Source organism: Crocuta crocuta, unplaced genomic scaffold (assembly GCF_008692635.1).
Source record: "Crocuta crocuta isolate KB4526 unplaced genomic scaffold, BGI_CrCroc_1.0 scaffold71, whole genome shotgun sequence".
NCBI lineage: Eukaryota > Metazoa > Chordata > Mammalia > Carnivora > Hyaenidae > Crocuta > Crocuta crocuta.
The window spans coordinates 1,432,078-1,453,258 of NW_027527548.1; the positions used below are offsets into that span (position 1 = coordinate 1,432,078).

The following is a 21,181-nucleotide window of genomic DNA, read 5'->3' on the forward strand; positions in this document are numbered from 1 at the left end:
ACCCGAAGAAGCCCTTTTCACTGCCTATGCAAGAATAAGAATACTCCTCTCTGCTCGTCACTTTCACTAAAGACGTCCTGTTTTTCCGTCCTAGCCGCTGTGCGGAGAAACGGTCTGCATGCTCTGCCCACGGAGGTGCAATTTCTTGCCGGCACAGAAGAGTGAGTTCCCGGTGTGGTCGATTGATAGAGGAGCCAGTGCTTGGTCCAATGAGACGATGGACAAGAATTCAGTGCTGCCAGCCAAACTCCCCCTTCCCCTCATTTTCTCCAAATGACCTAATGCCCGAGCTTCTACCATTCATCCCTTGGGCTTAGACAAGAAAAATGCAAATGTGGGTGGAAAGGGCAGGGGAGCACGTTAAGTCCCTAGAGGTCTGCTGAAGTGGAGCATCTGAAAGGGGGGGCCGGCCGAGCAGATGCACACAAACTATAGGACAGGCGAGGAGGAGGAGCATGCAGGCAGGGATCAAGGGGCTCTAAAGGCAAAAGGATCCTGAGAAACAATCACGGTCCTTCACAACCGTGTGGCTTAGGAAGCACCTTCACGTCGACAGCACGTTTCAGTGGCCGGTGTCCTCGGTATTTGGCAGCGTGGTTAAGACCTGGGGGGTTGGAGCCCTGCAGACCTGCCTTTGATTCTGGCTCTGCGGCTCACCGGCTGTGTGATTTGGACAAGTCCCTTAACCTCTCTGAGCCTCATTTAGCTTCATCCACCAGCTGGACCTGACATTGGTACCTGCCTTGGAGGGTTCTTTTGAGGTTAAATGAGATAATATTGATCAAGCAGGTTGCTGGGCCCTACGTGCACGGATAGGAGTGCTTGTTATTCCTGGCATTGTTAACTCGGTTTCTCGGTGATGAAAGAGCAGGAAGTAAAGTCACTTGCTCAAGGCATCGCTTGGCATCAGTCAGGTCTGTTTTATTCATTCAACAAATATTTATAGACAGCTTAACCACGCGCCAGGCACTGCCACGGATGCAGCCACAGACGAAACTGTAGCCCTCATGGAGTTTACATCCCGGTGACAAGAAACAAACACATGAGTGAAATTCTTAGGGTGTCAGATGGTTGGTGAGAGCTATGCAGGGGGACAAGCAGGAGAGATGAGCAGGGAAGGGGCCTATGGGGGGTGAAAAGGCAGTTTTATTATTTTTTTTTAATATTTTTACTTATTTCTAGGAGAGAGAGAGAGAGACAACGTGAGCAGGGGAGGGTCAGAGAGAGAGGGAGTCATAGACTGAAACAGGCTCCAGGCTTGGAGCTTTCAGCCCAGAGCCCGACGCGGGGCTCGAACCCACGAACCGCGAGTTCATGACCTAAGCGAAAGTCGGACGCTTAACCAACTAAGCCACCCAGGCGCCCCGAAAAGGCAGTTTTAAACTGGGTGGTCAGGGATGGTCTCTCTAAGAAGGTCACACTTAAGCAAACACCTATAGGAGGTGAGGGTCATGGGGGACCCTTGGGAAGAGTGTTCTCAGCGGAGGGGCCAGCAGGTGCAAAGGTCCTGAGAGTCCAGAGCAGCCAGGAAGCCAGTATGGCTGGAGTAGGGTGAGTGGATGGCGGCAGTTGGGGGTCAGAGAGATTGATTGTGCGGTGGGGGTGGGGGTGGAGGGATGGAGCATGAGGGACCTCATAGGCTAACGGTAGAGTCTTGACTTTGAATGAGATGGGAGTCAGTGGAGGCTTTTAGCAGAAGAGAGACGTGATCTTATGTCTGATTGTCTCATTCTATGGCCTCCACTCCTTCCTGGCACCGTATCTGGGGGCTTTGAGTCCAGCTTTGAGATACGGTTTCTGCGACTGGCCCAGCCACTCACTACCATGCATCCCAGGAATCTGTTTGGGCCATCTGTCCATGCAGAGCTTGTGCTGAATCTGTTGGAAAAACTCAGACCTCATTCTCTAGAACTCCCTGTGTCCACCGAGTGAAAACCTCATCCATTGGACGGGAGCTCCATGCCCATTGGAATGGAAGTCCCCTCTCTGGGACTTAGTTTCCCCAACTAAACAAAGGAATGCTTGCACTAGATGAACCCCAGGCCCCTCTGCTCTCTCATTCTCATTGGGAGGCTGAGTGTGGTCTCCTAGACCCGGGGACCCACATTTCCTGCCAGGACTTTCACCCCGAGAAGTCAGGCCATGACATCAGTCTCCAGCTGCCTCTAGTCTTCCCTTCCTTTTAGACCCCAAGTCCTCTCCCAGCGCCTTCCAGATAAGAGGCTACTCTTAGCAATTCAGGCCAGAAGATATTTGAGGTATTTTTGATTCCTTAAAAAAATTGATTTGTCGGGGCGCCTGGGTGGCTCAGTCGGTTGAGCGTCCGACTTTCGCTTAGGTCATGATCTCGCGGTTCGTGGGTTCGAGCCCCGCGTTGGGCTCTGTGCTGACTGCCAGCTCAGAGCCTGGAGCCTGTTTCAGAGTCTGTGTCTCCCTCTCTCTCTGACCCTCCCCTACTCACGCTGTCTCTCTCTCTCTTAGAAATAAATAAAAATTTAAAAAAAAAATTGATTTGTCATATAGGGACAATTCTTAATTTCATTCATTTATGAAAATTTTATAATTGCACAATGAAAAAGAAAACTCTTAAACAAAAAGGAAGATGTATCCAGCACCCCACTCCCAAAGACGGATGAAAATAGTTAAGGGAATACTATTCTAGACTATTTCTGGATACCTCTCTAAGTACATAAATGAGTTTTTTTTTAAAAAAAAAAACAACATTGATAGTGCTCTAGTATATGCTCTTTTGTAACCTGCTGTCTTACTTAGGAGCATAGTGAGCATCTTTTCAACTCAATACATTTATGGCAGCATCATTATCTTTTAATTATATAATTAACAATTCTTAAATTCATTCGTTCCCAATACTCTTTTAAAATTTTTTTTGTTTTATTTATTCTTGAGAGAAAGAGAGAACATGAGCAGAGAAGAGTCAGAGAGAGAGGGAGACACAGAATCCAAAGACAGGCTCCAGGCTCTGAGCTAGCTGTCAGTACAGAGCCCGACACAGGGCTCGAAACCACGAACTGCGAGATCATGACCTGAGCCAAAGTCAGACGCTTAACCGACTGAGCCACCCAGGCGCCCTGTCTTTCCCAATACCCTTAACCACACCAGAAAAGTAACCAGAAAATACAAAGAATAAAAGAGGGGGGAAAAATCCATAATTTCATCCCCAAGAAAGGCACCAAAATAACTTTGTCTATACCATTCTAAATTTTTCTTAATACTCAGATATTCACGAAATATATGAATATTTTTTAAATAAAAAAATTAAGCAGCGCAGTTACAATACCCTTTTTCACTTCATATAATGGACATATTTTATCTTAATAAACGTCTGTCTAGGTCTTGTGTTTTGTTTTTGAGAGAAAGAGAGCACTAGCCGGGGAGAGGGGCAAAGAGAGAGATCGAGAATGAGAGAGAGAGAGAGAGAGAATGAGAGAGAGAGAAAGAGAGAGAGAGAGAATCTTAAGCAGGCTCCACCGTGATGTGGGACTCGATCTCACGACCCTGGGATCATGACCTGAGCTGAAATCAAGAGTAGGGCTCTCGACCAACTGAGCCACCCAGGCGCCCCTAGATCATCATTTTTAATAGCTGCATTGGTGTTCCATCCAGAAAGAGGATCATTATAATCTATCCAACACCCTTTTGATGGAGATTAAGGTTGTTTTTAATATAAACTATATTTAGTGCCATGGCGAACTCACACCCACACCTGAGGCACCTGCCCAATTCTTTCTTTCTTCTTTTTTTTTTTTAGTGTTTATTTTTGAGACAGAGAGAGACAGAGTGTGAGTGGGGGAGGGGCAGAGAGAGAGGGAGACACAGAATCCAAAGCAGGCCCCAGGCTCTGCGCTGTCAGCACAGAGCCCGACGCAGGGCTTGAACTCATGATCTGTGAGATCATGACCTGAGCCAAAGTCAGACGCTTAACTGACTGAGCCCCCCAGGCGCCCCCCAATTATTTCTTTAGGATAAATTCCATGAGTAGAACACTTGAGCTGAAGGGTTGCATGTCTTTAGAGGTTTTCCCTGCCTGTGCCCAGCTGCCTTCTAGGAAGACCACTCAGTTCTCCCAACCCAGGCACTGCTCCCCCCCTACTAGGCCGGGAATTCTGAACTGTGTTCTGAATGCCTTCTTTCTGGGTTTGTTTAAAGCAAAGACTGCCCTGAGGCGGAAGCTCCCTTGGATCTCCTGGCAGACTGCAAGAAGGAAGGGGAGTACCGCAGAAACATCTGGAAGGGCTTCCTCATCTCCATCCCCTACTCGGCCAGCATTGGGGGCACTGCCACCCTCACGGGCACGGCCCCCAACCTCATCCTGCTTGGCCAGCTCAAAAGGTAAAGGCAGGTGCGCTCCACGGGTCACTGGGGTCTCTGCTCCTCCCACCCCTCCTCCTCTCCTTCATTCAACATCTGGGGAGATAGGTGCTGAATGCCTTCGACTGGCCAGGCTCTGGGGACCCAGCAGCGCGAAGGGCCCTCACTGGGGAACTTCCATTTTGGTGGTGGAGACAAGCGATAAAAGAAAAGGCAGATGGATATATACGCGTTGGTGTGATAAGCTATGGAATAAAAGAAAGCATGATGAGGGTGTGGAAGGGACAGGAGTGGGTGCTGTTTTACATAGGCAACCTCTCTGACGGGGACATCTGAGATCTAGAAGTTATGTGAGCACAGGAGGGAGACGCATTCCAGACAGGGGACAGCCTGTGTAAAGGTGAACGGCACAGAGACCAGTGACGCTGGAGGGCAGAAGGCAGAGGGGAGTGGGGGAGGAGAGAAGGTAAGTTGTTAGGACACCAGCTTTTCCCGCTAGCGAGATGGGGAGCCCAGTGCAAAGCTGAGGGCAAAGGGATGACATGATGTGACATCGGCTTTAAAAAACCAACCCCACTGAAGGTGTTGGTCCGTGGCCGCAAGGCCCCAGGAGAAGCTTTGCAAACCAAGCACCAGGCCAGCAGGAGCGAGTCTCCCCATCGCCGAAGCTGTTCCCAGAGTGGCTGGGTGGCCATCTGCCAGGCTGGAGAGGGAAAGGATTCTCAGGTGGCATGACTTGACACTTCCATCATCCCAAGCCTCTCAGTTTGAAGATCTAAGCAAGCCCAGGTGTTTCAAGATTCCATTCCTCAGATGCCCAGATTCGAGGATTCTGAGATTTCTCTGCCGTGGGAGGAACACCCTATGTTCACTTAATCCACGTGAACGCGAGTGTAAGCATTTGGCAAACAAACACAACTGAAGTATTTAATACTCAACACGGCCCCAGATGCAGGCCGACTCCCTTACCCGGAACTCGATCAAAGAATCACGGACTTCCTGAGATGATGGGGGAAAGTCTGTGATGTCTGTGATGTCTTCCTGAGTGTAGGTTTGCTGTCACTTCCAATCAAAGTGATTTTCATGAGATATTCTAAATATACCCGTCTTTTAACCCCCTAAGCCAATTTTATTTTTTAAGTTTATTTATTCATTTTGAGAGAGACCGAGACAGTGTGAGTGGGGGTGTGAGGCAGAGAGAGACAGACAGACAGAGAATCCCCGGCAGGCTCCATACAGTCAGCAAGGAGACCAACGCAAGGCTCAAACCGATAAAGCTGCGAGATCATGACCTGAGCTGAAACCAAGAGTCAGACACTTAACCGACTGAGTCACCTAGGGGCCCCCTGAGCCAATTTTATTTTATTAATTTTTTTAATGTTTATTTACTTTTGAGAGAGACAGAGTGCAAGTGGGGGAGGAGCAGAGAGAGAGGGAGACACAGAGTCCAAAGCAGGCTCCAGGCTCTGAGCTGTCAGCACAGAGCTCGATGTGGGGCTCGAACCCACGAACCGTGAGATCGTGACCTGAGCCGAAGTCAGATGCTCCACCGACTGAGCCATCCAGGCGCCCCGCCCAGGCCAATTTTAAAACCTTAACCTTCCACTGTATTCTCAGGCTCTGAAATCTTTTGATTTTCAGAGCTGATGATGGAAACAAGTAATTCTCAGCTGTGGGTGCATATTAGAGTCACACCCCCTCCCCCCTCAGGGTGCCTGGGTCTCTGCTGCAGAGATTCTGACTCATAAGGTGTGAGACGGGTGAGGTCGCTCAGCGCTTTCCCAGCTGACCAAGCCCACTGCACAACTCTGGTATCTTTTCACCTTTGAGCAAGGCCTGGCTGTGCCTTGTGGGTTTTGGTTTGTTGGTTGGTTTGTTTTGCTTTGTTTTTAAGGACTGCAAAACCAGAGGCCAAGACGGTCCTGCTTGCAATGTGGGGACCAGCTGAGTTTGGCTCTTTAGTGTCCTCAGTTAGAAGGAAGTACCGGCAAAGGGCCTGCGGGCAGGGAGGACAAAGCCGAGCACTTCCCCGGGCTGGACAGGAAAGATGTGGGCTCTGGGGCTCCCCCGGGGCAGATGCTGAGTTGCGGGATGGGGAGGAACGGGGCAGGTGGGGGCAGTTGCTGTCAGAGGGTTATGAGGCTGCCCGCCCACCCTGATACGAGCAGGAGTTGGTTCCAACTTGAAAAGAAATGAAGGGAAAAAATGCTGGAGGTATAAATAAAAATATCAAATGTGCAGGAATTTGAGTAAATTACATGTAAATCACATGCAAATCATACACACCGTTTAATTGCATAAGCTTGGACCTTCGGGTCTAGAAGGAGGGGATTTAACATGAATGCCAAGTAATGTGAGGTCCTGACTCTCCAGCCAGGGGCGTGGGGAGGTGGGGAAATGGCTGCCATGAGTGTCCCTCCTTGGCTTTGCTCCCCAAATACATTCGATTACTTTACTCTGATTATATTACAGAACGCTCAGAGAAGGTAGAAAATTGTTTGAAATACTTTCAACTGCACCTTAATATCGTGCTTAATATTAAGCACACTGCTGTGTGTCCCTCTGAACTTCCGTGTTCTAGCTGAGAAATAGCCGCCTGTATGTACACCGTGTACATCCACGTGGCGGACCTTGGCTGCCTCTCACCCCCGCCCTGTTTCTCCAGTTTCTTCCCACAGTGCGATGTGGTGAATTTCGGCTCCTGGTTCATTTTCGCCTTCCCTCTCATGCTGCTCTTCCTGCTGGTGGGCTGGCTGTGGATCTCCTTCCTGTACGGGGGAATGACCCTGAGGTACCCTCACGCCTACCTTGCACCTTGAGCCTGACTGGAGTCCCGGCTTCCCTCTCGTTGGGTAGACAGGCGTCTTCTGCGGTCTCATTTCCTCCTAAACTAAGGATACCGTCACTGTAACCTCAAGTCACCTCCCGGGGTGACTGTAGGGACTTCACCTCCCGGGAGTATGAGGATTATGTGGTGTGAGCTGTCTGCGAGGCCCAGACCCTCAGCTCACGGGCTCCCATCGTCAGTAATTACCGAGAGCATCGTCCTTTAAGTACTCGCATTTTATGGGGCTCTGGTACAGGAGATAATTTGGGGTGGCACGGGGCATTCACTAACATCGACTCTTATAGTGAGAAAAAGAATCCCTTTATCACCTCCCGTAGAAGGAAGCAAGTCTCCGCTGGGTGATGAGGACACGGTCATACCTCTCTAACATTTCCAAATCAGCCTTTCAAACGGAGCAACTGCCAGTTCCAGAGGCATCAGCCAGCGATAGTACCTGGGCAGAATGTAATGAGTGCTCTGCTTTCATGTGTTTATTTTTATGATTACATTTTTAACGGCAAGCGATTCTTGTTTTCCATTTATGGGAGCGATATAAAATGTTCTGTTTACATACATAATTAAAGACTGAAATGAGGAATCTATCTGGAGGAAAATATTAAGCAAATATGAGCCAGGTGGTATGTGGATACAGGAACAGCATTGAGGGTAGGTTAGGAGTTTGCCTGGAGTTTGGGAAATCCTAACATAGGAGCTGGGGTAGCAGGTATGTCATAAAGTCATTCTCTGACTCTGCCCCCTCACCTCTCTGGGCCTTAGTTTGCTCATCTGTAAAATGGAACCAGTAGAAGCAACTCTAGATCAAAGAGACATGAAAACGCTTGAGAACAGGAAGGCTCTGATCACGGTGTTCCTTGACCCATGTGCTTTCCAGAACAACTCATAGCAGAGACGCAGGTTTCAAAGCCCACATTCTCCTGGAGAAGCATGTCCTGACTTTGAACTCAGATGGACCAGAGTTCAAACCACCCTTCCATGAGATCTTGAGCAATTTTGTAACCTCCCTGAGCTTTTCATTTCTTCACTTGTGGATTAAGGCTAAAAATGAGCTAAAGCAAAAGTAAAGGTTGGATGTAGGAGGGTGTGTCGACTGCCCAGGACTGAGCCTCAAATAGAGCCCTTTTCTCCAGTCCACTTGTTTGAATCTAACAAGCATCTGCGGAACTCGGCCACAAGAGGCTGTGATGGAGGACATGCAGTGTTCAGTGACAGGTGTTTCTGGGTAACAGAGAAGTCTCAGGCCAATGACATGACAACATCCTCACTCAGCAAATATCTGCTTAGTACCTACTACGCGCCCACCCCTGTTGTAGGTATTGAGTGCGTAGCGGTAGGCAAGGCAGAGACCATCCCTGCCCTTGGGGGCTGGAGCGCCAGGTGGGGCAGACGACAGGGAGCAGCCAAATGCAGCAGGAATGCCAGTCCTAAGTGCCGTGAAGGAAGAGACAGCGAGATATGGAGGTGAGCCCTGGAGGGCTCGCACCGAACTGGGAGGTCAGGAGAGCCTCCTTGGGGAAGGGACTTCTTTTTTTTAATGGTTTTTTGTTTTTTTTTTTGAGAGAGAGAGAGAGAGACAGAGCATGAGCAGGGGAGGAACAGAGAGAGGGGGAGACACAGAATCCAAAGCAGGCTCCAGGCTGTGAGCTGTCAGCATAAAGCCCGACATGGGACTTGAACCCACTGACAGGAGATCGTGACCTGAGCCGAAGTCGGATGCTTACCCGACTGAACCACCCAGATGCCTAAGAAAAAATTTATGTAGGTGAATTTCTCAATCCTTCTCATGTGGCTCCTGAATTTTCAATTACAGTTAGAAAGATTTTCCCACTATAGAGGTTGTTAAAAAAAAAAAAAAAAAAGAAAAGAAAAAAACCAAACATATTTTTATTTAGTTTTCTAGGGTTTTTAGTTTTTTGTTTTTTCTTATTTTACACTGAACTCTTTGACTTGTTTGGGTTTATCCTTAGGGTGCAATGAAGGTTTCAAGTACATTTTTGTTCTCAGTGGCCACCCAGATGTCCGCTGTTCATTCACTGACCCACAAAAGTTTTAAAATTTGATAAAGTCTGATTTATTTATCTTTGCTTGCTTGAGCTTTTGGCGTTATATCTAAGAAATAGTTGCCTAATCGAAGGCCAGAAAAGTTTACCCCTGTGTTTTCTTCTAAGAAGTTTATATATCTGGCTCTTATATTTAGGTCTGATCCATTTTGAGTTAGTTTTTTTTTTTTAATTTTTTAATGTTTTTTAAAATTTATTTCTGAGAGAGAGAGAGAGAGAGAGACAGTGTGAGCAGGGGAGGGTCCGAGAGAGAGGGAGGCACAGAATCTGAAACAGGCTCCAGACTCTGAGCTGGCTGTCAGCACAGAGCCCGACGCGGGGCTCGAACCCACGAACCATGAGATCATGCCCTGGGCCGAAGTCAGACGCTCAACTGACTGAGCCACCCAGGCGCCCCGAGTTAATTTTTTTACACACGCTGTGAGTTGAGGTCCACATTTATTCTGTCTCCTGTGGGTCTCTGCCCACCAAATGGTCATGGTGCTCTTGCCAAATGCCAATTAGGCCAGGAAGCAGGGGGTTATTTCCGCACTCCCAGTTCTATCCTGTTGATCCGTATATCTAACACCACTGACTGTATCGCCCGTTGTTTCTACACTGGTCTGAGACACCAACTCTGTCGTAGACCCAATCCCCAGTCTGTTTCTGGGCTTTCTGTTTTGTTTCATTGGTTTATTCACGTGACTGACCCCCCACAAGATTGTAAGCCTGGGAGGCCTCTGATCAGATTCACATTCTTCTAAGACCATCCAGGCTGTAGGGGGGAGAACAGATTTTGGGAAAAGGAAGAGGGAGGCAGGGAGGCCACTCGGCACAGGCTGGTCAGTCTCCAGAACAGAGGTACCGAGGCTCGGCCAGGGTGTGGCGGGGTAGTTGAGAAGCTAGTCATACGTTTGCCGTGTCTGCTCCTAACCTCCCTGCTCTCTGTCTCAGGGGCTGGAGGAAGAAGAAATCCGGGATCAAAACTGATGCAGAAAACAGGGCTCGAGCCCTGATTCGGGAGGAGTTCGAGAACCTGGGGCCCATCAAGTGCGTGGTATGGGGTTCCTGGGGTGGAGAGAGAGCCCAGCATAGACCACTTTCAGGAGAGTTACCTCCTGGCCTGACCACTGGACCCCCTAGGGGCTGAGTCCCGGGCTGGGGTGGGGGAGGGGGAGTTTCAGGACAATGGGAGCCTAGAGGAGGGTAGGAAGGTGGTTTACACAGTCAGCCTCTTGCCCTGGTGCCATGCAAACACCCTGAGTTCCAGGGAGCCCCTCGGCTTGTAGTTGGGGGGGATCTGCTGCCATTCCAGCTAAAGCACCCCTTCCCTTCCGGCATACGGGGTCCCCAACACTGCCTCGGGCAGCTACTGGGACCTTTTTGAATGCACGTTTCCCATGTGGTGAAAATGCCTAGGAGTCAGGGAGCCTGCACCCCACAGTGGCTCTGCCACCAACTTCCTGTGCAGCCCGGGGCAAGGCACTAACCCACTCTGAGCCCCACTCCCCAGTCCATTGCGTAGACACGCATGTCTGACTGTTCCGCTCTTGCTCACCTATTGGCTCTTTCCTGCTTTTCTGCCTCTGCCTCTGTTTTGCTCTTTCTTTCTTGCTGATGATTCTCCTGCTCCCCCAACCTCGGGAAGTCCCCAGTGGGAATGATATAAATAGCTTGGAGGGTGGTGGTGTTTGATGCTCAGGATGGACCCTGGGAGAGTGTGGAAGCCCCTGGGCAGGAATCCCTTACACCCCAGGGTAGCCTTCCCCTCACTCTGGGGAGTGAATGATCTCCTGCAGCTTCTTGGAGGCAGGGCCTGGGCCCATCACAGCCAGCAGGCACCTGCCGAAGGCCCTCCCAATGCTGTGCTCCCCCCAAAGCCCACCATCACCGTGGCGCCTGCCTGTCTGTGCCACAGGTTTGCTGAGCAGGCCGTGTTCGCCCTTTTCTGCATGTTCGCCATCCTCCTCTTCTCGCGGGATCCGAAGTTCATCCCCGGCTGGGCCAGCTTCTTCGCCCCTGGGTGAGACTCGGGGGACCCTGGGGTGGAGAGCAGTGCCGTGGGGGGCGGGGAGGGGCCTGGGCTGGGTGTGGGCCCTTCGTCCCACGTAACTAAACACAGCTCCGTCCTGTGCCCTCAAAAGACTTTAGGTTCTGATGATAAGACATTTGAAGCTCTCAAAGGAACTTTGCCTTTGGAATCAGACAAAACTGGTTCAAATGCCAGCCCGGCCACTTACAAACTACACAACCCTGAGATCACCGTTCGCTCATGCATTCACCCACTAGTTTGTTCGTTCAGTGAGTCAACATTTATTGGGCACCTGTTATGTGCCAGACATGATGCTGGCAGTGTCAGTTGGGACCAAGTGGGTAGACGATCGAACCCTGCAGACTGTGTTGGATGCCGAGGAAGAAAGAGCCAGAAGAAGCAGGGGGTGGAGGTATTGACATCATGTAGTTCTGGGCGGACGCAAAGGTTAAGAAGAGCACAGGTGAGAACCAGAGACATGCTGGGATTGTCTACTGAGAGCCTGAGGTGGGAACTAAGCGTGTCTGAAGGACCGAAAGAAGCCCGGTGTGACACAGCTCTGATGGGCAGGGAGGAAAGTTGGCCAGACATGGCAGAAAGGGCGGGCGAGAGCCAGGTCACAGAGAGTCTCGTGGGACATGTAAAACATTTAGGTCTTTTCTGTGTGCGAGAGAGCAGTGGGAGGCTCAGTGCCTCAGTTTTGTCATCTGTAAAATGGTATTCTAATAGTGCTGTTCTCATTGGACTGCCCCAAGGATAAATGAGTTAGTGCATGTCAAATGATTAGAATGGCACATGGAAAGACCTCAATAAAATATTAGCTCTACTTATAGGGGATGGATAGAGGGGGACAGTGAGGGGCTCTAACACCCTCTGGATGATCCTCGTCATCTAGGACGGGGACAGGAAACAAAGACTCATGGGCCAAGGCTGGCCTGCCACTTGGTTTTGAATGGCTTTTACATTTTTAAATGGCTAAAAATCAAAATACAAATGATATCTGTGACACATGAAAACTATGACATTTAAACGTCGGTGTCTGCAAATAACGTTTCACTGGGACACAGCCACACCTGTTCATTTACGTGTCGTCTGCGACTGCTTTCATACTGCAGCGTCCAAGCTGAGTCAGGACAGAGACTGTGTGGCCTGCAAAGTCAAGGGTATTTACTGTGTGGCCCTTTACAGATGCCGCCCCCGAGCCCTGGTCTGGGGGAAAGGCCCAGACGGCACATGTACACGTGGTAGCGTTGGAAATGCAGCAATCAAGATCCATTTCGAAGTTAGAAATGGTAGCACCTGCTGCCGAGTCGGATTTGGGGACCCAAGGGAAGGAGCGTCTGTATAGATGGTGGTTAGTTGGAGAAGAGGCCGCAGGTGGCTTCTCAAGGATTCTATCTTGAACTTGGGTTACACTTGTCATCAAGTCGAATATGTCTTTCAAATACTGCAACAGGCCGTTGGAGGCATAAGCCCAGAAGTTCAGAGGAGGTGTTGGGTTGCAGATATAAATCTGGGAGTCATCATATAAATTTGGAATTTAAGTCCATAGGAATTGATGGGCCCAGCTAGGGAAAGAGTTAGGAGCTGGGTGGAGGAGAGAAAAGGGGGAAGCAGTCAGGGGGGTAAGGTGGAAAACTTGGAGCAACCAACCAGCAAAGGCCAAGAGAGGAAGACATTGTAATGGAGAGTGAGTCGGATTCTGGTATGTCGGAACATGATTGCATAGGAAGTACCTCCTCCGGACTTGGTGAGATCTGACGATTTCCATCAGTACCATCCAGTAGAAATATAACGTGAGCCTCCTACATAATATTATATGTTATGTAACTTTTCCAGTTTTAGTAGCCACATTTAAAAAGCCAGGAGAAACAATGAAATCAATTTTAGCAAGCTCTTTCACTTAACCCAGTACGTTATTTCAACATGCAATCTATACACGAAATTATTGAGATAGTTGACCTTTTTTTCCATACTAAGTCTTCAAAATCTGTGTATTATAGTTGCAGCCCATCTAAGTTTGGTCAAGCATCCACTAGCCACGTGTGGCTGGTGGCTACCATTTGGATAGAGCAGCTCTACACATTAGTGTTGAAGCCTCAGACTCCCCCTTGGCGAAATGGGTGGTACAAAGTTCTGACCTCGTGTGGGTTGTTATAAGGAAGAAATGATGTCATTTCATGGAGCCGAGAGGAGCCATTGTCTTATGTTTCCAAAATGTAGATGCTTTGCTATTTTTCTCAGATGAAAAATGGGTGTTGTAAACATTCCAACAACACAAAGAAAATGAAAATCACCTAAGACCCAGTCTCCAATTCCAATACACATCTTTCCTGACTTAAAAATGCCTGTCCGAGAACCGTTCTACATCTTAACCCCATGGGTAGTTACAGCACCGTACACATCAGCCCAAACTCAAAAGTATACTATTCTTTAGATAGACGCATTTGATTGTATGTTAATTATACTTCAGTAGAGCTAATTATAAAAATATATGCAAACTAGCTCAAAAGAAACGTATCGAAACAAGATTTTTTAACAGAAACGTGAGTACAGTGGACATATCATTTGTGATCTGCTTTGTTTCTTTTTTGTCTAACCATAAAAGTTATGCATACTTACAAAAAATTCAAACAATGCTGAACTGAAGAAGGAAAAGTGAGTCTTCAGTTCACCTCTGTAAATGAAGAGAGTATCACAATTAATGTCTGTCTGTCATATCTGATATGTACACGCACTTACCCACGAGAGTGCGTACATGCAGACATGTATGTATACATACTACAAAACTGGGAGAGTACGGTAATAAGATCCTGACCTACTTCATTCTTTTTCAACGCTCCATAGTATTCTATAGAAGGAGAACATCTTAATTTATTTAATCAATTCCTTTTGGATTGTGTCTAATACTGCAAATAAAAACTTTTCATTTTATTTGCAAGGTACCTTTATTGTACTTCGATGTCAATGCCTAAAGGTTGATATTATCTTATATCTTTAAAAAAATGGGCATTTCACTACAGACATGCTATTATATACACATTATTGTACACAGTTTAGTTACACGTGTCTGTACTAAAAATCTTCTGATTTTTTTGCTCTTACCCATAATGAACATCCCTCTACATAATTTGTGTATAAGAGTCCAGTTTCCCTGAGGATAAATTCCTAGAATTACAATCGTTGGATCAAGGGGCATTTACATGTATTGAAGCATGTCACCAGCTGCCCTCCGGAAGGTTAAACCGATTTATTTTCACACCCCCAGTATATGCTTTCCAGCGTCCACATTAGATATTATCATCAGCCTTTCAAGTTCTGCCTGTTAGCAGAAAAATGATACTCCATCAGCATTTTGGTTTATATTTCTCAAATACAGTGGTAGTGGCCATCCTTTCCAGTTTCTTGGTCACTTGAATGCTCTCCAAATGTGTGGCCTGAAAGGGCTTTTGTTGGCATTTGGCTCTGTGCTTCAGAGCTTGGAGCCAGATGCCTCTGGGCTCAGGGCCTGTCTGCGGCCCGGGCCACGGCCTGGCCTCGAGCACGCTGCTGCTGCTGCTCTTTGAGCCTCAGGTTTTCTTATCTGAGATAGAAGCTGTCTGCCCCTGAGAGACCTCTGTGAGCTTGATGTGTCCCCAAGAGGCGATGTGGATCCTTGAGAGGCAGTAATTAGATTTTGCGGTGCTCTGAGGCACCCCCATCTGGTTTCCACTGGTGCGAATGGGCCGCACCTCTGAGTAGTGAGCTCCCCATCCTGGGAGGAATGCCGGCAGAAGCTGAAGACATACAAGCACACTCTCAGAGAAGCCCTGGTCACGGGACCCATAGGAATTCCTCAGATCCGGTATTCGGTGCTGCTCAGATCCGTCTTTGGCCAGGGCTCTCTTCCCGGCAGGATAAACATTGGGCTCAGCCGGCATCTGAGGATCCGGGGAGCCGTGCATAGAGGGCTTTTGCCCCACGGAGAGTTGGTCCCTGCCGGGCACAGGGAGGACGGTATCCCGAGGCCTGGAACAAGGTCCCCCTCACGGCGAGCTCCCAGTTCCCTCCCACAAATCCTTAGTGGCAGATCTGCTGAACTCTGGGCCTGCTGCGATGCCCCCGGGGTCACATGCTTTGGGGCCTTGTCATTGTAGGTTTCTTTCTGATGCTGTCACTGGAGTGGCCATTGTCACCATCTTGTTCTTCTTCCCGTCCCAAAGGCCCTCTCTCAAGTGGTGGTTTGACTTTAAAGGTAAGGCGTCAAGGCTGGGGTCTCAGTGGGCTCAGTGACGGCCGAGGCTCTGAGTGTGGTAATCAGTGGCCCGGAGGCAGGGCCCACGCCTGGGACCCAAGCCCCGTCGTACTAACCTGCTTCTTCCCTTCCCTCCGAGCTGTTCCCTTGTCTGGGCGTGGGGGCTGCCGCGGGTGACGGGCCGGGGCGGGAGGTAGCAAGTGCAGCTGGTCCGGTCCAGCCGGCCGGCCGCTTTGTGCAGCCCACGAGCGAAGAACAACTTTGACGTTTTTTAATGGTTGAAAAGAATCAAAAGAAAACCATTTCATGACACGGGAACATCACATGGACTCCAAAGTTCAGTGTCCATAAATAAAGTTTATTTCTTCAATAAGAAATTTGCGGACATTTATTCTCCTTAGTTATATACAAAGTAACCTAGATTTGGCCTCTTGGCTCACAAAACCCAAAATATTCACTTTCTGGCCCTTTTATAGGAAAACTGTGCTGCCCGCGGGCCCGAGGCTGGAGCTGCGACTCAGTTGCCCATGGGGCAAAGCTCTCCAGCCAGGTTTCAATGGTAGGAAGTGCTAGAGATGGAGGCACGTCTACCTAACGGCATCTTGGGTCAGTTTAAAAGGACACTGAGGGGCGCCTGGGTGGCTTAGTCGGTTAAGCGTCCGACTTTCGCTTAGGTCATGATCTCACGGTTCGTGGGTTCAAGCCCCGCGTCGGGCTCTGTGCTGACTGCCAGCTCAGAGCCTGGAGGCTGTTTCGGAGTCTGTCCCTCCCTCTCTCTCTGACCGTCCCCCGCTCACGCTGTCTCTCTCTCTCTCCTAGAAATAAATAAAACATTTTAAAAAAATTAAAAAAAAAAAAAAAGGACACTGAACCCTCCGAACGGGCCTTCAGATGGCCAATTTGTGACCCTGCTGGGTTGGTCCCCAGCAGGCTACCCCCTGTGACAGAGGCCACTTCACTGGGGCCAGTGGGATGAGTTCCCCACCAGGAGTCAGGAAATAGGGTCGTCATTTATTGTCTATCGTTGAAAAAATAGTAGAGTAATAGGCGGGTTAGCTCCTCTTTCGGGGGCCGGGGTCTGAGGGTGCCGCATCACGTAAGGAGCAGTAGAGAGCCGATTTCACGGGGCCCCAGAAATGGTTATAGCAACAGAGCAAACCCTGGGTCCAAGGAGCCTCCACGAATCGTGGACTTTCGGACCCCGCGAACGGGCAGGATTCGTCTCTGCTCCTTTGTCTTGCTTCCCACTGGCTTTCCCCATCACCCCCTCCGGGTACCACGTGCTGACCTCTCCAGAGTTCTCCTGCTTCTGCGCTTTGGACTCTTTACAGCCTCCGCTTCTTTATAGTTCCTGCTTTTTATATAGATATATACCTTCGGCTCCCTTAGGGTGTCTCCTCCCTTGTAATGCCCGCCTTCGCGGGGCGTCAGCAACCACAGCTTCCTGCCTCCTCCCTCCCGGCGCACTCACGTCCCCCCTGCCTGCGCCTGCCACTGTCACTTCTGCGCACCCACTGTCCCTCCCCGCCCCGTGGATCCCCCTCCGGGAGTAAGAAGCTGGTTGGTGTGGCTTGTTCTTGCTCGGGCAGCTCTCCCTCGGGGCCACTGCTTGGCTCCTAGGTAGCTGGCCGGCCTGTGAACTGGCTGCCCTTGATCCAGCCCCATCCAGGGCTCTGTCACCTGGGGGAGGGGGGGGGGGTTGCTGGAAAAGCCCAGAGCTTCCTGTCAGCCAGGGCAGTGGGGAGGGCACTGGGGCATTGGGATGTGGGTGTCTGGTATCCCAGCTCTGCTACTGGTTTGCTGGGTCACCTGAGTAAGTTCCTAGGATGCCTGGGCCTTCCTTTTCTTTCTTCCTTTTTTTTTTTTCTTTTTTCAAAATTTTTAAAATGTTTATTTATTTTTGAGAGAGAGAGATGAAGAGAGAATGGGAGTGGAGGAGGGGCAGAGAGAGAGAGAGCGAGACACAGAATCCAAAGCAGGCTCCAGCCTCTGAGCTGTCAGCACAGAGCCCAGTGCGGGGCTCAAACTCATGGACCTGGAGATCATGACTCGAGCCGAAGTTGAACACTCAACCAACTCAGCCACTCAGGTGCCCCTGGGCCTTCCTTTTCAACTTAGAGAATGAACATGTCCCCTAGACACCTTTCACCTCTGGCTTTGGTGTCTTTCTAGAACAGGGGATGCAAACCAAATGCCCACAGGGAGGTAAACATTTTGGATGCAGCAGATCAGGGGCAGGAAAACGGATTCCATGAAACCTGGCCCTCCCTGTCCATCTTCCCTTTTGCATTTTTGAAAGAGACCAATATCGGGGCATCTGGGTGGCTTAGTCGGTTAAGCGTCCGAGTTTCACTTAGGTCATGATCTCGCGGTTCGTGGGTTCGAGCCCCACGTTCTGAGCTGGCAGTCAGCACAGAGCCTGGAGCCTGTTTCAGTCTGTGACTCCCTCCCTCTGACCCTCCCCTGCTTGCGCTGTCTCTCTCTCTCTCTCCTAGAAATAAATAAAACATTAAAAAAAAAAAAAAGAAAAGAAAGAAAGAGACCAATATCTGTATCATGGGGAAAACAGCAACTGAGGATGGTCGTCAGTGGCAAGACCCTCCACATCAGGGCACTGCGGGCTCTGTGGAAACCTGGCAAACCAGTACCTTTGAAATAAAGGGGCAGCTGTGACTCAGTTTCCACCAAGCATCACCATGCAGGAGAGCAGGACTGGTTTTGCCAGATTTGCTGACCTTTCAAGGGAAGCACAAAATTTTATGCAATGTCCCTGATTTTAAATGTAGGCAACTAATTTCAGTGGGAAAACACGGTGTGAGCCGACAGTAATCCTCAAACACATCTGGGAGGTGGGTCTGGTCCTTGGAGGGTACTTTGGGCTGGAGTGTCCGGGGCTGCCTGGTGGGTGGGGAGAGGGGACTCCGTGAGCACTACCCGTCCTGGGGCTGCTGGTGGCCCCGTGCAGACTTGGCTGACGTGATACAGTCCAGCACTCAGGACTTCCGCGGAGCCTGAGAGAGGGGCCAGTTTCCATGGAGGGCAAGTGACTTGATCAAGGTCACATGGCTAGCTACACAGAGACAGTAGGTAGAACCCAGGCATCCGGGCCAACTGTGATTTTCTGATGATACCTGCTGTCTTCCATTCTTCCCTGGGTCGGAGTTGCCCTTGTATTTCTGACCCTTTATGGTCACTCAGCAAGTACAGATGTGATGCCTACTGTGCGCTGGGCGCTGTGCTTGTGGATGGCGATGAGGACGATGGCAGTAGTGACTTCCGTTTCCTCTCTGCCCACCAAGCTCTTCCTCCAGATATCGCATGACTCATTCCCATCACTCCACTCAGACTCCGTCTAAATGTCACCTCCCCAGAGAAGCCTTCCCTGACTACACTGTCCGGAAGAACTTCCCTCCCTTGTCACTCTCCACCTCTCTACCCTATTTTCTTGCTTTCATAACACATTACATATCCTGACATGGTATATTGACTGGTTTCTCACCACCTCCCTTCCTGGAATGTTAAGTTCTCCAAGGAGAGGGATTTTTTTTTTTCTGTTTTGGCTGCTTCTGAGTCCTCAGTGTCTAGAAGAGTGCTTGACACATGACACGTCCTCAATAAACATGTGTTATTGCTCGGGGCCACACCCGGAGCTGAACCCTTTGCACACGTGAGCCCATTTCCTCTCCCCAGTGGGTCTCTGAAGAGGTGCCATTGCTGCCGTTTGCAGCTGAGGACACTGAGGCTCAGAGACGTAGAGTCACTAGCCCAAATCACACAGCCGAACAGCAGAGCTAGGATTCAAATCTAGTTCAGATCAGGAGCCCGCTCCAGAGAACTCGCAGGCATAGAACGGGGCTGGGAGTTTGAGAGTCACATAGCTGGAGGCTGTGCTTTTAAGAAACAGCAGCAAGGTCATGATTGGAAGGGAAGATAACGAAGACAATCATAGAAGGTCCAATGCAGCAGGTGGCCTCGTTTGCACTAACCACGCACCTCATTTAATCTGCATGATGTTAAACCCTTGGTCAAGGCCCACCCAACCCACCCTTTCCTCCCATGTGGGGAGGTGCCTTTGCTTTTTCAGACCTTGCCTGCCTCTTTAATGAAATTATACTTCATTGCCTAAAGGCAGAGGACTGAGTCACCCAAGATCTCCAGCTCTCGTCTTAGATAATCACAGTGTATAATTTGGAAAAGGCCGAAAAAGAAGAAACAAAATGTCAATGCTCATGTGACTCAGGAATTGTCCTGGGAAGGTGGGTGGGAACCACCATGCACGTCCTCGCACCTCCCTGGCAGCCGCCTGCACGGACAGTTTCGTTTCTAGAGTGTTCACTCTGCACCAGGCACGGGACTAAGCAAGTCACACACCATCAGCTGACAAGCATTTTGGAGTCCACGCCAGGTGCCAGGCAGCGACGCTGGGACTTGGCCGTGAACTAAACAGGACCCTCTCTGTCTCCACCAGCAGCTGAGCGTTACCTCCTCAGTGTTCACAAGGGCCCCTCCAAGGGACTATCTCCGCGCCACGTGTCAGCTGAGGAAATGGGCGCTCAGACAGGCGAGGTCACGTTCAAGGGCGTGCAGTGAGCCAGCGTTCAGAAGGGTCCGTCTCCAGGCCGTTGCTCCCACCACAGGGCTGGCAAACCTCAGCCCACGGGCCAGATGCACCCCTGCCCTTTCTAAGTAGGACTTCTGGGGACATCGCCCTGCCTGCTCGCCAATGTTCTCGTCTGTGTCTGCTCACACGCCGACCCTTTACAGAAGTTTGCTGATCCCCGTTCTAACCAGTACATGCAGACACTGCCGCTTTTATAAAGATAAAAGTCATCCCGTAATTCCATGAACCGAGGAGACCCTTAGTTTCTCGGTTCCTGAGGTTCCTTCCACTTTTTCCCTCTCCGTACACATTCACTTACAAAAAAGAGCCTTTTCTCTTGTAAATGAGGATGAAAGCAGCACGTCAGCAGAAGGGGTTCTGGGAAATTGAAAGGATGTCTGGCATGTATAGAGCTGGGTGGGAGGGGACTGCTTCCAGAAGGTTCTCAGGCCGTGGGAGCCGTGACAATTATTTTCCATCTGAATAGAGCAGATGCCGGGCACAGTTCGTGGGGTTTTCCCCTAAAGCTCCAAAATCAGATGCTGGAGCCAGACTGTGGCTCCTTGGGGACCGCCCCCCGGCACCAGGGTCCCCACAAAGATAGGACTGCAGGGGCCCCTGACACTTCCTCAGGCTTAGCATCCTGAGTATGTGTCGGGCGCCCCTCTGCCCAGCGGAGACCCGTGTCCCCGCTTCAGCCTGAGTGTCTTGTCTCCACACAGCTTCGAACGCAGAGCCAGTGCCCCTGCTGACGTGGAAGAAGGTCCAGGACACGGTGCCCTGGAACATCGTCCTTCTCCTGGGAGGGGGCTTCGCCATGGCCAAGGGCTGTGAGGTAAGAGCCGCAGGTGGGCTGCAGGCCTGGGGAGGGGGCGCAGGTCCTAGCCGCAGCTGCAGCCGCAGGGTCAGGGCACCGGGGCCACGCGGCCGCCCCGGATTCCTCGTTTACCAGCCTGGGGTAATCGTGGCTCCTACCTCCCAGCACCTTACTCAGTGCTGGGTGCTGTGCAAAAAAAGAGGAACAAGGTGTGATCCGGATTCTCAACAAGCTCACGACGAGCACACTACTCCTAACTACTGCTGCTGCTGCTGCTACTATCAT

The 21,181-nt window shown here is 50.1% G+C and overlaps 1 protein-coding gene across 2 annotated transcripts in view; it reads left to right on the plus strand.

Annotated features, from left to right (window-relative positions):
* SLC13A3 (solute carrier family 13 member 3) overlaps positions 1–21,181 on the plus strand; it is a 75,018-nt gene that overhangs the window by 38,418 nt on the left and 15,419 nt on the right. The window contains exons 4-10 of one of the 2 annotated variants that reach the window (XM_077766139.1): positions 95–161; positions 4,168–4,350; positions 6,995–7,120; positions 10,168–10,263; positions 11,132–11,236; positions 15,382–15,479; positions 20,802–20,914. In XM_077766139.1, coding sequence (XP_077622265.1) covers positions 95–161; positions 4,168–4,350; positions 6,995–7,120; positions 10,168–10,263; positions 11,132–11,236; positions 15,382–15,479; positions 20,802–20,914 — 788 coding nt within the window. The remainder of the gene's footprint in view (positions 1–94; positions 162–4,167; positions 4,351–6,994; positions 7,121–10,167; positions 10,264–11,131; positions 11,237–15,381; positions 15,480–20,801; positions 20,915–21,181) is intronic. The other variant, XM_077766147.1, reaches the window with a different exon arrangement.